Here is a 14,331-nt window from a genome sequence, read left to right on the forward strand (position 1 = left end):
GGCACTGGGTTCGATCCTCAGCACCACATAAAAATATTGTGTCCGCCTAAAACGAAAATAAATTTTTTAAAAATGCTACTATCTAAAAGATGAATTTATTTACTTGGGATATTGCACCTCCACCCCCACCATTATTATTTGGCAGGAGCGGCAGTTCAGCTGTTGGTTCAAGTTAGAGTTAGGTCCTTTGTTCTCAGGAACGTGGCTCTGCGTTGCTTAACGCAGACTGTCTGCATTCTGAATCCCCACACGCTGGCTGTGCTCAAGTACCCGACCCTTGGTGTTCCACTGTGGATAACTGGGCTTCTTTCTTTGCAGGACTTAGAACTCGCTGGTGGGCGACACTCCTCCACCCGGAGCGCCCGGAGCGTGCGGTTTGGGGACGCCAAGGAATGTGGCCTTCTCCCAGCCGTGTCCCAGGCCGCCGCTGGCGTCGGGTGGCGCTGGCCTCGCGCCGTTTAGTGGGAGGGCCGCCTCGCGCTGCGTTGGCCGCGCGGCGGGAACTCGAGGCCCCATTGGCCGCGCTGGAGGGCGCGGCAGGGACTCGTGCGCCAACGGTCCCGGGGTCCGCGGCGTCCGGGCGCTGGCAGGAGGGGGCAGGGCGAAGCGAAGGCCGAGGGGATCGAGAACAGGGTGGGAGAGCCAGGCTCGGCGGGGCGAGGCCCAGGGCCCGGGCGGGGGTGATGGAGGAGGCGCTGCTCTCCACCCCCATCAACCCCAACAACTTCCCCGCCAAGCTGTGGCGGTTGGTGAACAGCCCCCGGTACCGCTCGATCCGCTGGGATGGCCGCGGCGAGGGGCTGCTCATCGACCAGCCGCTCTTCGAGGCTGAGCTGCTCAGCCCGCCTGGGCCCGGAGCTGGGGGCGGCAGTGGCGCTGGGGGCGGCAGTGGCGCTGGGGGCAGCGGCGTGGGGGCCACCGGGGCCGAGCCCGAGCTCTTCAAAACCACCAACTTCACCAGCTTCATCCGCCAGCTCAACCTCTACGGCTTCCGAAAGGTGGTGCTGGGTGGACCGGGCGCGGCGGGGCCAGGGCCTGGGCCAGGGGCCGGTGGACCGGCGGGCGACGGGCCACTCCACCACTTCCACAGCCCGCATTTCCGCCGTGATCAGCCGCAATTGCTCGTGCACCTCAAGAGGCTCACCAGTGCCAACAAGGCCAAGCTGGCGGCCGGCCTGGAGGTGCCCTGCCGTCCACCCAACCGCTTCCAGAGGCTTCTCATCACGTCAGCCTCCGCCTCGGCCTCGGCCTCCACCTCCCCACTGCAGCACCAGGATCCGCCGCCGCCGCCCGCGGGGCCCCAGCCAGAGCCGCATGGTGAGTCTGGACGCTTGGATACTCGTCCTCCGTGGGCACACGGGCAGCAGGGTGCTACGGCCACCAGAGAATATTTCTGCACATCCTCACCGCAGTGGTGTGGCGAGGGTGCTGGGGACCCGCTTCAGTAGCATTATTCTCACCCCAGTGCTCTAGATTGAATGCAGCAGCATTTAGCTTCTCTGTGTCTACTAGCAGCAAGAGGGACTTCTGCTTTAGGCTCCCCCCCACTTCCCCAAGAGTTTGAACCTCAAGAATTTACCAGCTTCCCAAAGCCCATAGTCATTTACCTTCCCAGGACCCAGTTTCTCTACTGTGACCATCTAGAATAAGTAGTCCTGTGTGAAGCACAGGGTCTGAAAGAAATCAAGAAGGGCCTGTATTGCTCCAGCAGGAAGCAGAGCACAGTCACTCTGCAGGTTAAGGCGTCAAGGAACAAAGTCACAGCTAAGAAAACTTAGAACATTGTACAAACCAATGGAACGTGGAAAGTTGGAAAAAGGTACCTTGAATGGAAGTTTGTCCTTGAAGGGATATACTACCTTTCACTACCTGACACAACTAAGAAATCTTGGAAGAAGTGGTATAACAGTAATAAGATTTAAGTTTTCAAATAATGTGTAGCATGGTAGACATTGTTTGTATCTCTTAAGGGCAAAAAATATAGATTTACAAGATATTGTTCCTATGTAGAATGAATTAGCTAAATATTTCTTTTGTTTCAGTTAATGAGAGCTTGATGCCCATGACTTAGGTGTTATGGTTAGACAAACAAGGCAAAAATGGTTTACTTGTTTTAGTTAAAAAGAATTGTAGAAAGCACACATTTATGGCCTTTGGATTTTTCACTACTAGCTATACTCTTTCAGCATTGAAAAGTCTTTATGTAAGTCAGCATTTAGAATAAATTCAGAAACCCTAGCAATAGAGAATTATTTTATGGACCTGATATTATTACCCCTCTGCAAGGAAGGTGAAGTTGGCAATATTCCCTTTCTCCTAGTAAAGAGTCTAAGATAGGAAACAGTACACTAAGAAAGCAACAGAATATGACGAGAATTTATTACTCTGCTTCAGCTAGGAGAATAACAAACATTTTCAGCATGCTATCATGGATTTAACATAGAGAAGTCTGAGTTATTTTTGAGTTTCGGAAAAAATTAAAGTGTGCAAATAACACTGTGTTCAATTTTACTTAGGCCCAGTACCAAGACAGTACTTTCTTCATTTGGAATTTAGAAGATAAGGGACCAGGTTTTGTGTTTGTGGAGTTTAGAAGATAAGGGAATAAGAGTTCTGTTGTCAACTTGGGGAAATAGCAGTGGCAGAGGAATGTTCTAAAGGAATTCTAAAGGAATATCAAGCCACTTCCAGGTGATGGCCATTGATTTCAGTGGTGAATTATATGGGGAAAGACAGTGGAGACAATACCGTGGTGGACATTTGGCAGAATGTCTTGACATGGTCCTTTTTTGTTTTGTTATTCTCCAGGTTGTGTCTCTAGTGGGCATAAGGAGAAAAGACTAGAAAATATATTCTTGGGAGAAATGGGATAACAACTTCAAACGAAGAAACATGTAAAAGCCAACTTTTGCTTGCCTTTGTATCTTCTTTGATCCTGCTCACTTACTTTTTTTTTTTTTTGAGGGGTACTGCGGATTGAACCCAGGAGTACTTTACCACTGAACTACATCCCCAGCTCTTTTTACTTTTATTTTGACATAAGATCTCAATGAATTGCCCAGGCTGGCCTTGAACTTGAGATTCTTCTGCCTCAGCCTTCTAAGTAACTAGAATTACTATACCTAGTTTCTCTAATCTGCCTTAAACCAATTTGTATTCTAAGGATAGAGTTCATTTTAATTAAAGAAATACAAAGAAAGATTATCTAGAATTTGATTTTTTTCACTTATAATTCAGTTATTGGCATTTTAAAGATTACTGTTTGTTGAAAAAATTAATTCATGTCTTCTCAGTATAGGTAATATATTAATACCTAGGTAATTGTTATTTTCATGCTTTTTTTTTTTTTTTTTTTTTTTTGCCATTCTACCTGTTGGCATGTGCAGAAAGATGTTAGTTGTGGATTGTGTACTTCACAGCCTTGCTTTACTAGGGAATTGTGTTTCTGATTTAGGTGGAATGGAATTCGGTTATAGATTCAAGAATACCAGCACAACTTTGTTTTGTTCTCTTTATATTTTCTAAGTCCTTGGCTTTTCTATTTTTTCCACACCTAATTTTTATTCTACTTGAGTCTTGCATTGATTATATGCCTGAGTACACTGCTGCTTCCTAGTTTCCATTTTGTTTTCTGTCTTCTACTTCAGTTTATGGTTTGAATATTCTTTTTTACAGTAGAATCATCTATTCTAGGACCTAGTTCTCTTATTTAGATCCACTGAGCCAACTGTCTTGTTCACCTTTCAAGTATGTACTTGATAAGAAATGTGAAGATCCCATGTTTTCCCCTTTTTTATTCATCTGCTATTGTTATTTTGTTTTTGGTGGCAATTTATTTTCCAATATTTGTTAAAATGTTTTAAACTAAGTAGCAAGTCTGGGAAATAGATAATCTCTCTTTGCCTGGGTTCAACAGGCAAGTTTTGGGATTCTTCCCTGGCAATTGATTAGTTTCACTTCTAAAAAAGGAGTAGAATCTTTAAAAACAAAACCATTCTGCCCTACATTTCTAGAATTCTGGACTCAAACTTTGCCAAATATATCTTATAGATAATGACATAGACGATGCTTTATAAAGTTTGTCAGAATAGAGCCCTATGAGGTAACACTTATTAGAAGAATAACTAAGAGGTGAATATATTTCAGGGCTTCATTTAAAAAAAAAAACAAAAAAACAATGCCCTTCTAATCTTGACAGTGTTGTTATGTTATCAGCATTTAAAATAGATAATTAGCTGGGGTTGTGGCTCAGTGGTAGAGCACTTTCCTAGCATGTGTGAGGCCCTGGGTTTGATTCACAGCACTGCATATAAATAAATGAATAAAATAAAGGTCCATCAACACCAAAAAAAAAAAAAAAATTCTGTTAAAAAAATAAAAGAAAATAGATAATTAACCATCACTCAAGTTTATCATGATGGAAGTAGAATTTATATTTTAATTCAGATATAAACTACAATTTGAGAAATCAAGGTAGAGAATTCTTTATTTTGCTGCTTAAGTTATTGACATTCTGAAAATTAATTCATAGGTTATCCCTGAAGAGGGTAGAAGAACTAGCGAGCTACTGACTGTAGGCAACATGTAGTTTTGTCATTTGAAGATACATCCAAGGAGAAATCAAGTGGGGGTAGTTTGAGACATCTAGAAATATCCATTGTGAAGAGTAACAATTTTTTTAGGAAAACAAAGGATTGTCAGTTGCAAGTTCAAAGTATGCATGCATATGGAATTACTAGTCAAATAGCATCATAAAAACTAGTTTTGGTACTTTAAAGGAATAGTTGTTTTAAAGAGACGTATAATTAGAATATAATCAGTCTTCTGAATTAGGATTTTTATTTCTCTCATTAGATGATTTTTATTTCTCTCATTAGATTGATTTCCAGGCCTCCAGAATTGAAAGGTTTCTAATCTAATTATTTTGAAAAGTAGAGTTTTGGGAGAGGGAGGGCACTGAGGATTGAACCCAGGGCCTTGCACATGCTACGCAAGCACTCTGCCACTGAGCTACATGTACCTCAGCCTTTTAAAATTTTTATTTTGAGACAGAGTCTCACCCAGGCTGGTCTTGAATTTGCAATCTTTCAGCCTCAGTCTCTCCAGTAGCTAGGATTACAGATGTGCACCACTATGCCTGGCTAGAATATTTGAGTATCATCTTTCAACATGTAGTTTAGGACTTGAGTAGCACGTAAGATAGATTTTCCCTCTATTTTACAGATTTATGAAATAAATTGAAACTAATTTGTAAACCACATAATTTTAACAGAGAACTTTTTTACATTTATTTGTTTATTTTGTATCGGGGATTGAACCCAGGGGCACTTAACCACTGAGCCACATCCTCATCTCTTTTGTATATTTTGTTTAGGGACAGGGTCTTGCCAAGTTGCTTAGGACCTCATTAAGTTGCTGAGGCTAGCCTTGAACTTGCTATTCTCCTGCCTCAGCCTTCCGAGTTGCTGGGATTACAGGCATGTGCCATCACACCAGGGACAAAACTCTTTAGGAGTAAATTAGGCTATCTTTGTTTATATTCAAGAATCATGATCTGTAAAATAAAGTTTAGCCTATAACACTTATATTCTTTCTTATTACATACTATTACCCCCTCTCTCTCTCCCTCATGTTTTCACTTTCTACCTTACTAGATAAAGGAAAGAATTATGTGCATGACAATCTTTTGAAGCTGGTATGTTTTAACAACTCTCCAGATGATTCAGATGTATATCAGTGTTTGAAGGCCACTGAGATCTGGGCCGGGTCACTACTAGAGAAACCTAAAGGAAAAAAAAAACAGGGAAAATGATGGGTTGATTTAGAGACAGGGTCTCACTGAGTTGCTTAGTGCCCCCACTGTTGCTGAGGCTGGCTTTGAACTCCTGCCTCAGCCTCCTGAGCTGCTGGGATTACAGGCATGGGCCACTGTACTGGCTCATTACATTATTTTTGGCTCATGTCATTATTTATTCTACACATTTTTTATGTATATGATAGAGTGCTTATTTTTCTGATCATTAATAAGCTTCCCCCAAAAGGTTTGAAAGAATGAATGGAAAACTTCTAGGGAGTAGTTTACACTTTGGAAAAATCTGGGCCAGTCAACTGAGGTAAAAAGTAATATGATATGGCTGGGGGCTGGCGTTGTAGCTCAGTGGTAGAGCACTTGCCTCACACGTGTGAGTTATTGGGTTCGATCCTTAGCACCACATTAAGAAAAAAAAAAATAAAGGTATTATGTCCATCTCCAACTAAAAATATTTTTTTAAAAAGATAATATGACCAAAATCATCTATAAAAGGGTTTAATATGAATGTTTAACTTTTGATTTAATGATGTTGGAGTTTACCTCTTATGACAGTAATTTGAGAACAAAACAAAAGGTTATTTGTTTATTCTTTCAGCATTATATGTATAAACCCATATTCTGGATTCTGAACTTGCTATTGCCAAAACTAAATTTCTGATGTGTTAAACAGCTGATAGGTGAACAAGAGTATTTTTTTTAATTGTTGAATCTTTTTAAAAATGTTTTTTGTATTTTTTATACCTTTAATTAATTAATTAATTTATTTATTTATTTATTTTATGTGGTGCTGAGGTGTGAACCCACTGCCTTACACATGCTAGGCAAGTACTCTACCACTGAGCTACAATCGCAGCCTCTAAAGTATTTTTTTGACCTTTGGTTTACTATGTCTGGTGGTTTAATGTAAAATTAGTAAATGTGCTCTTCCTCTTTTATGCAGGACCAGTGGCTGTAGGACAATTTCACCGGTCATTCCGGCGAGATAGTTTGTCTCCTTATTCCTACGTATCAGCTTCATCCCACAACCACAGTACTTTCCCTCTGAAAGGTTTAGATCGGACCCGGATTCCTCCAAGAACATGGCAGAACTCCCTTGGAATGCACCCTGGACAAGTGGACACATCTCCTACTTTTTCAGATAAAGGGGTTCCATTTCCTGTACTGCAGAGGTTTCCAACCGAGGTTACCTATACACTGCAGCCCAGTGCCACATCTGTACATGTTCAACAAGGCCCTCAAACAATGGTCAGCTCCTCCCAAAAATATAGTAACTACACACCCTCAGCGCAGTACTCCCAAGCCTACTATCCAACAGGTATGAGAAGTTCAAGTTCACTGTCTTCTATTAAGGTAGTTTATAATCATATTTATATTTTAGTTCATTTTAGTCTCTGTGTGCTTCAGCATAGGTGGTATGAATATTAAAAAATGTCAAAGATTTATTAGAAAATATTTTAAAACAATACATAAAATTTTATGTGTACTTAAGGATTGTGAAAATTTTGTTGATGCCTAAAAAAGGGTATGTTTTCAGTGAAACCTTTTGTATTCTCAAAATGTGTTCTATTTTTATAATTAAGACTTAGTATTCTGGAACCTTACTTTAATTTTGCCCTTGGTATAATGTTTTATTTTTTAAAATATATTTTGTATGTGATATATTTTGTCTTTAATATCATAGATGAAGTTTCATAGTGAAATTATTTTAGTATCTCAGTACGAAATTTAATAAAAAAGCATGCTCTCTAAAAATTAAATTCTTTAGTAAAACATGGTAAATAATGAAGTCCCTTCAATGTTCATCACAGCCAAATAAAAACTGGGGAATAACAGCAGGAGAAACTGACAATGGCAGCTGACCTGGCATTCAACCAAGAATTGAGGATATGCTGGTAGATCCCAAGCCATTAACTGGGAATTCTTATAATCGTAACCTTGTGTCTTGCTTCTCAGAAAAGGAAAAAAAAATTTTTTTAATATATCTTTTTTGCAAGATAATGGTCTTACCATTTATTTCAAATTATTTTCTAGTTTGAAGAAACACTATAGCAGTGTTATGTGTTTCATTATGTAATATACTTTACACAGAATGATGAAATGGGGCTATAGAAGGGTCAGAGCCTTCAGAAAAGACCAGAAAGAAGGAACACGGCATTTCTTTGTCCTAAAAATTAAGAATCTGGAAGCATTAATTTTCTCAGTTTTATAGATCTATAATCAATCTCTAGAAGTATTTTGTTAGACCATTTCTTCCAGGAAGGACTTAACAAATATAAATAAGTGAAAGGAATGTAAATCAGGAAAGGGTAATTTGTTGCCATTAAAAGTTATAGATCTGGGGGCTGGGGATGTGGCTCAAGCGGTAGCGCGCTCGCCTGGCATGCGTGCGGCCCGGGTTCGATCCTCAGCACCACATACAAAGATGTTGTGTCCGCTGAGAACTAAAAAATAAATATTAAAAAATTTTCTCTCTCTCTTTAAAAAAAAAAAAAGTTATAGATCTGGTGCCTGTTCTATTTGTAATAGTACTTAATATTTTCTAGTTGTTAATATTCAACTATGTACTTTTATTATTGACTTAATGCATTCTACCTAAAAGTAGAAGTCAAAAGGATTGCTTTGTTTTCCCCAAACATTTAATGTTATAGATATTAAAATAACAAAACTAGAATTTAAATTAAGCTGGGTTCTATATTTTTAGAGCTGCTGTTCTTTTAGTGGAAGGAGTTGAGAAGGAAAAGGGGAAGTGAATTGTATGGAGTAAGGATGATATAGAACTTTTAATCATTTTGCATAATAAAAAATAGGAGAAAATGGTTGTCTTATGTAGAAATCCTTTAGGCCTGATTTTTTCCCAAATTTTCAGCTATTACTTTGGAGAAAAAGAATTTAGGGTTGGGGTTGTAGCTCATTGGTAGAACGCTTGTCTAGCATATATGAGGCACTGGGTTTGATTGTCAGCATCACATATAAATAACTAAATAAAATAAAGTTCCATTGACAACTAAAAAATTTTTTAAAAAAATTTATGCAGTCTTTAAAAATAAAAGATGACTAATTTCATGTTTATAAGTTATGTATCTTAAATATAGCAGTAAGTGTGGGTTGGATTTTTATTACTAAAGAGTTTGATCTAATATTATAATAAATTAGGCAATGCTATCAAAGTTCTTATTTTGCCCACATTCCATGTATGCATAGAATATAGAGAGGCAGACTTTGTCTTTCTTGATTTACATTTCATTTCTCTTAATCCCCTCCTTTTAACTGAGACTAAAGAATTGCCATAAATGTTTCTCTTTGTTTTTTTTTTTTTAACTACTAAAAACTTAGAAGCTTCTGTAGAGTTGGAATTTGGAAGGACTGCGGCAGAAAGGTGTAGAAATGTGCTCTGACCTTTCAATTTGGAATTTTGGAGGTATTTCCCTTTGGAAATATTAGATAGGGTGGCTGGGTTCTGTATTGCTATAATCTTTAAGGTATAAATGGTTATAATCTGTGTTGTTTCTCTGGGAGGTTTCTCTTCTAAGTTCCAGGCAACCCTCATAGAAACTCTTAGTTCTAAATTTTATAAGTATTGCTTACAACACCAACAACCACATCAATTAATATTATTCATTCATTGTAGAAATACTATTTGTGAAATTATGATGATCTTGCATATATTATTTAAAAATATTTTAACTTTGTTGTAAACTTATAAATTGAAAGTCATTTCCAAGAGTTCAATGTAAGGACTAGAAAAGAGTCATTTTAAAAAAGAGCAAGTGACCTGGGGTGTAGCTCACTTGACTAGCATGGTTGAGGCCTGGGTTCCAGCTCCAGGACTGAAGGAGAAGCAAAAACGGTTTTTGTAGTATACAAGCACTTATAAAATAGAATCTTGTGTTTTTTGAATTTTGATTTTATTGGTCTCCTTTAATATGGACTTAAAGTTTCTGAAGTTAGAAGAATAAGAAATTTCATGATAACTTATAATACATAGGATAGTTCTATGATAAAAGTAGGTAATACTACTTTGAACATTCAGAATATTATGTAAATAAATTGTTCAGTTAAATATAAAAGAACTGCTATAGAAAAGAAAGTACCATAAAAATACTGTACAAGTATTTAATTCTTCCAAATTATGGGTGAAGGAAGCAAAAACTAATGAGTAATCTCACCAATATTTGTTGAGGCCTATTTAGGAATATCATTACAGATTATTTCCCCAAAATTACATAGAATATTGGCTCGCAGAGAAAAGGTGGTGATCACTCAGATTCATCTAAATTATAACAAAAGGACTAATTTAGACCTTTCCAAATGAACTATTTGACTTGAGGTTTCAATCAAGGTTTTTTTTTTTATATCTTTTATTTATTTTATGTGGTGCCCCATATGTGCATGAGGCAAGCGCTCTACCGCTGAGCTATAACCCCAGCTCCTCAATCAAGTTTTAAAACAATACTCCATATACAAATTTGTTGTGTTCAAAGTAAGCTTAGATCTGGCCTTGATTCAAATAGTACATTTTGAATTTTATATTTCATAAATTATTAATTTCTCTAGTAAAGCCAAACTCTGAGACTAAAGAATTGCCTTTGGACTGACTCATGAAATGACTCATCAGAATCACCTTTTATTTCTTGTCCTTCCCTGAAAGTGTCAGTTTTCTTTGCTTAGCTTGTTTACATTTTTTTCTGTTTTTATTACTCCCTCAAATGACAAAGTATCCTTTTTCCAGTATTAGCTGACTCTTTTTAGTCTTGCTCTATCTAAAATTTAGTTTTTTTCTCTGATGTTATTTTCAATGTGCTAGTATAATTTAATTTCCCTCTTTTATTAAAAAAAATTCATTTTAGGCCTTTTTATTTTACTCATTCTCCACTATGTATTTGAGCATACATTCATATTCATACATTCATATTTACATATAGAGTCCTGTATCAAGGAATATTTCTTTAACATAATTCGGAATTAGCTCAAAATCAACTTTGCCTCCTTTTCACAGTTACATTTTGAGTTTTCACAATATTGATTAAGAAATTATAGCTGCCATTAGTATCATAATTTATTTAACAAATACATGGCAATCACGATGACAAGGCACTCTTCCCTATACTTTTCAAATATTCATTCATTTAATCCTTATAGTTAGCTTATAAGATAAGTAGTATAATTATCCTCATTTTATTGATGGGGAGACTGAAGCATAACTAGTAAGTGACAGACTGGGAAAGAAACCCCTGCAATCTGGTTCAGTAGTGCTTTCTTTTGGCCACTATGCTCTGTTGCCTGCCTGCCTGCCTCTCATGGAGGGTCTTTTATCTTTTTTTCAGGGAATCTTCTAGTGTATCTCTTTCCCAGATTTAGTTATTCCCAGATAAGTTACATAGTTCAGAAACTGATGGTAGATCTACAGTTGTCTCCTTCTGGTGGTAATGTTACTATTTTGGATTATTGATTTATTCTGTCCAAATAGAGGGAACATACTCCAGTTGCTAGAGTAGGAGGTTTATTTTGATAGCTCTGGGGAGAGGAGCTGCCTCTAACTCATTTCTGTATCCCCTACACCTAGCATAGTGCTTGACTATATTGGGCCCTTAGTAAATAATTTATTGAATGGAATGAACTAGCTCTAGTCCCAACTTTGCAGTTAATCTTCTGATGTGACTTTCAGTGGATTATTTTACCTCACTAAGCCTCAAATTCTTTTTCATAAAGTGGCCTTGATACTTTGGGTCAGAAACTAAATGAATTAATGAATATAAATAGATTTTTTGATTTGAAACATGATTTACATGTAAGATATAAAATGTTTTAAATCTTTGTAAAATGAGCCTAGATATTAATATTTATGGACTAGGGGCTGGGATTGTGGCTCAGAGATAGAGCGCTTGCCTAGCATGTGTGAGGCACTGGGCTCAATCCTCAGCACTACATAAAAATAAATAAATAAAATAAAGGTATTGTGCCCATCTAAAAAAACTTTTTTTTGAAAAACACTTTATGGGGCTGAGGCTGTGGCTCAGTGGTAGTACACTTGCCTGACATGTGTGAGACACTGGGTTCAATTCTCAGCACCACATATAAATAAATAAAATAAAGGTCTATCAATAACTAAAATATATATATATATATATATATATATATATATATATATATATATATATGCCTAATTTATTAAAAAATATTTTATGGGCTAAAACTTTATAAGAATATATACTTTTCCCTAAGGTACACATGATATTTTTAATGAAAAATATATATCCTATCATTATTTCAAATGTTTCCAAATTGGCATTTGGGCAAAAAGTGTTGCTTATTAATGTTTTAAAGTCTATTTAAATATTTTTTTTGGGGTGGAAGTACAACCCAGGGCCTTATTCATGCTAGGCAGAGGCACTCTACCACTGAGTATACAGCACAGTACATTTAAATTTTAAAGGTTTGAACTTGAGATTTGTAGTCCTACAATAATGTGCATGAACAAATATAGAATATGGAGTTATAATGGTTTTCTAGCACTGTTACTCTTGTGCACAGGTAGCCTATATTGTCAATTTCTCTGAAAAATCTTGATTTTGTGTTTGTATAAAAGAGGAACTTGTAACTAGGAAGCCTTTTTTCTTTTTCTTTCTTTCTTTTTTTTTGTTTTACCTGCCAAGAGAAACAAAGTGAAAGCAGATTTGCCTTTTTCATTGTAGTAAAATATCCATAACATAAAACTTAACATATTAACTGTTTTCTGTGGCATTAAATACATTTGCCATTAACAACCTGCATCTCCATAATTTTTCATCTTCCCCAACTGAAACTCTGTACCCCTAATTCTAAAACACTAATTCCCCATTCTTCCCTTCCCTACCCTTGGAAACCACCACTCTGCTTTCTGTCTCTATGAATACTGTAGATAGGAACCTCATAAAAGAGGAATGCTGTAATATTCATCCTTTTGTGTCTGGCATATTTCACTTAGTATAATGTCTTCAAGGTTCATCCACATTGTACTATGTGTATGTGTCAAAATTTCCTTTTTAAAAGGCTGAATGATAATGCATTGTATATACGTACCACGTTTTATTTATCTGTTTTCCTGCTGAAGGACACTGAGTTGCTTCCACCCTCTGGCTATTGTAAATATTGCTACTAGGAACATGGATGTACAAATATTTTTTCCCTTCTTTCACTTTTTGCATTGTATTCACTTCTTTTGGGTATTCAGATGCATCTAGAATTGTAATGGGATTATGTCCTAGTAAACCTATCGTATGTTGAAAATATTATGTAAAATTACCATACCAAATTATCATAGCTTAGTAATATAATACATTGTAGGGTATTGATTGTTTACCCTCACAATCCAGCTGTGGCTCACTGCTACTGTCCAGCATCTCAAGAGAGAGAATGGTGCCTCATGTCACTAAGAAAGAGATAAAAATTTAAAAATCAATGTCTGTTTTCTGCTGAATACATATGCCTTTTGCACCATTGTAAAGTTGAAAATTCATAAATGAAACCATTGTAAATCAATGACTATATGCCCAGAAGACCTTTTCTTTACCTCTTCATAGATATTGGAATTCTAGTTGCTATAGTAACTTATCTTGAAATTAAATTTACTATTAAATTTTCTGTTTCTTTTGAGCATTTATATTATTGGACATTTTCTCACTATTAACACTGTGCTATCCTGGAGGAGATTCAAATCCAAAACAATTATATACTTGAAATTACTTCCATAGGATAAAGTGTACAAACTTGTTTGCCTCACCTATGATCAGAGTAATAATTATGAGTAATTCTGGCTTTTTTATTACTCAGATTTTTAAAAATGTTATCAATGCTTATATTTGAAATGAATTTCTGTTCATTTACACCTTTTCCTTTCATGCATGGTTTAATACCTTCATTGAACATTGCCTTCATGAAGACCCGAAAGATCTTTATGCAGATGAATGTCTTAGCACATAGTGATATTCAGTTTTATAATTGTTAGTGCTTTCATAATGCACAGATTAATTTTTCCTATATTAGGCACATATTGGATTTCCATACCTAGGTTTTCCTAATTAGTAAACTTATTAATATATCTTGCTTTGTTCTGTTTTATTGGTTGTACAAAGTGGAATTGCACTGGTAAGGAAATAGCCATTGAGGAATATTTTAGAATTGTAATCTATTCAAGTCCTCCTTTTCTTCATACAGGTACATTTTTACTTTTCATTTGTTTTTGGAAATTTTAACAGACATCACTGTTTTGCTGTTTTCTTTCATACAAATGAGCTATCAACTATATATTAACATATTCTCTATTGAGTGTTGTAGTTTATTTCTCCAAGAAATTTATTTTAAAGAACATTTCAACAACAACTATTCAAAGTGTGTAATTAGTAGATCCAGAGCATTAAAATATCAGACAAAACAAATATAGCCCTGTCATTGATTTATTTGTAATGAAACACTACTTTTCAGCACGGGGATGGGATGAATACCTGCAGCTCTTAACTAAATCTTTCCCTGACACTAGGGGG

At 36.7% G+C, this 14,331-nt stretch overlaps 1 protein-coding gene across 1 annotated transcript in view; it reads left to right on the plus strand.

Annotated features, from left to right (window-relative positions):
- The first annotated feature begins 683 nt into the window (after positions 1–683).
- Positions 684–14,331, plus strand: part of Hsf5 (heat shock transcription factor 5) — a 38,336-nt gene continuing 24,688 nt past the window's right edge. The window contains exons 1-2 of the mRNA XM_027950337.2: positions 684–1,317; positions 6,753–7,127. Coding sequence (XP_027806138.1) covers positions 684–1,317; positions 6,753–7,127 — 1,009 coding nt within the window. The remainder of the gene's footprint in view (positions 1,318–6,752; positions 7,128–14,331) is intronic.

Source organism: Marmota flaviventris, chromosome 17, assembly GCF_047511675.1.
Source record: "Marmota flaviventris isolate mMarFla1 chromosome 17, mMarFla1.hap1, whole genome shotgun sequence".
Classification (NCBI taxonomy): domain Eukaryota; kingdom Metazoa; phylum Chordata; class Mammalia; order Rodentia; family Sciuridae; genus Marmota; species Marmota flaviventris.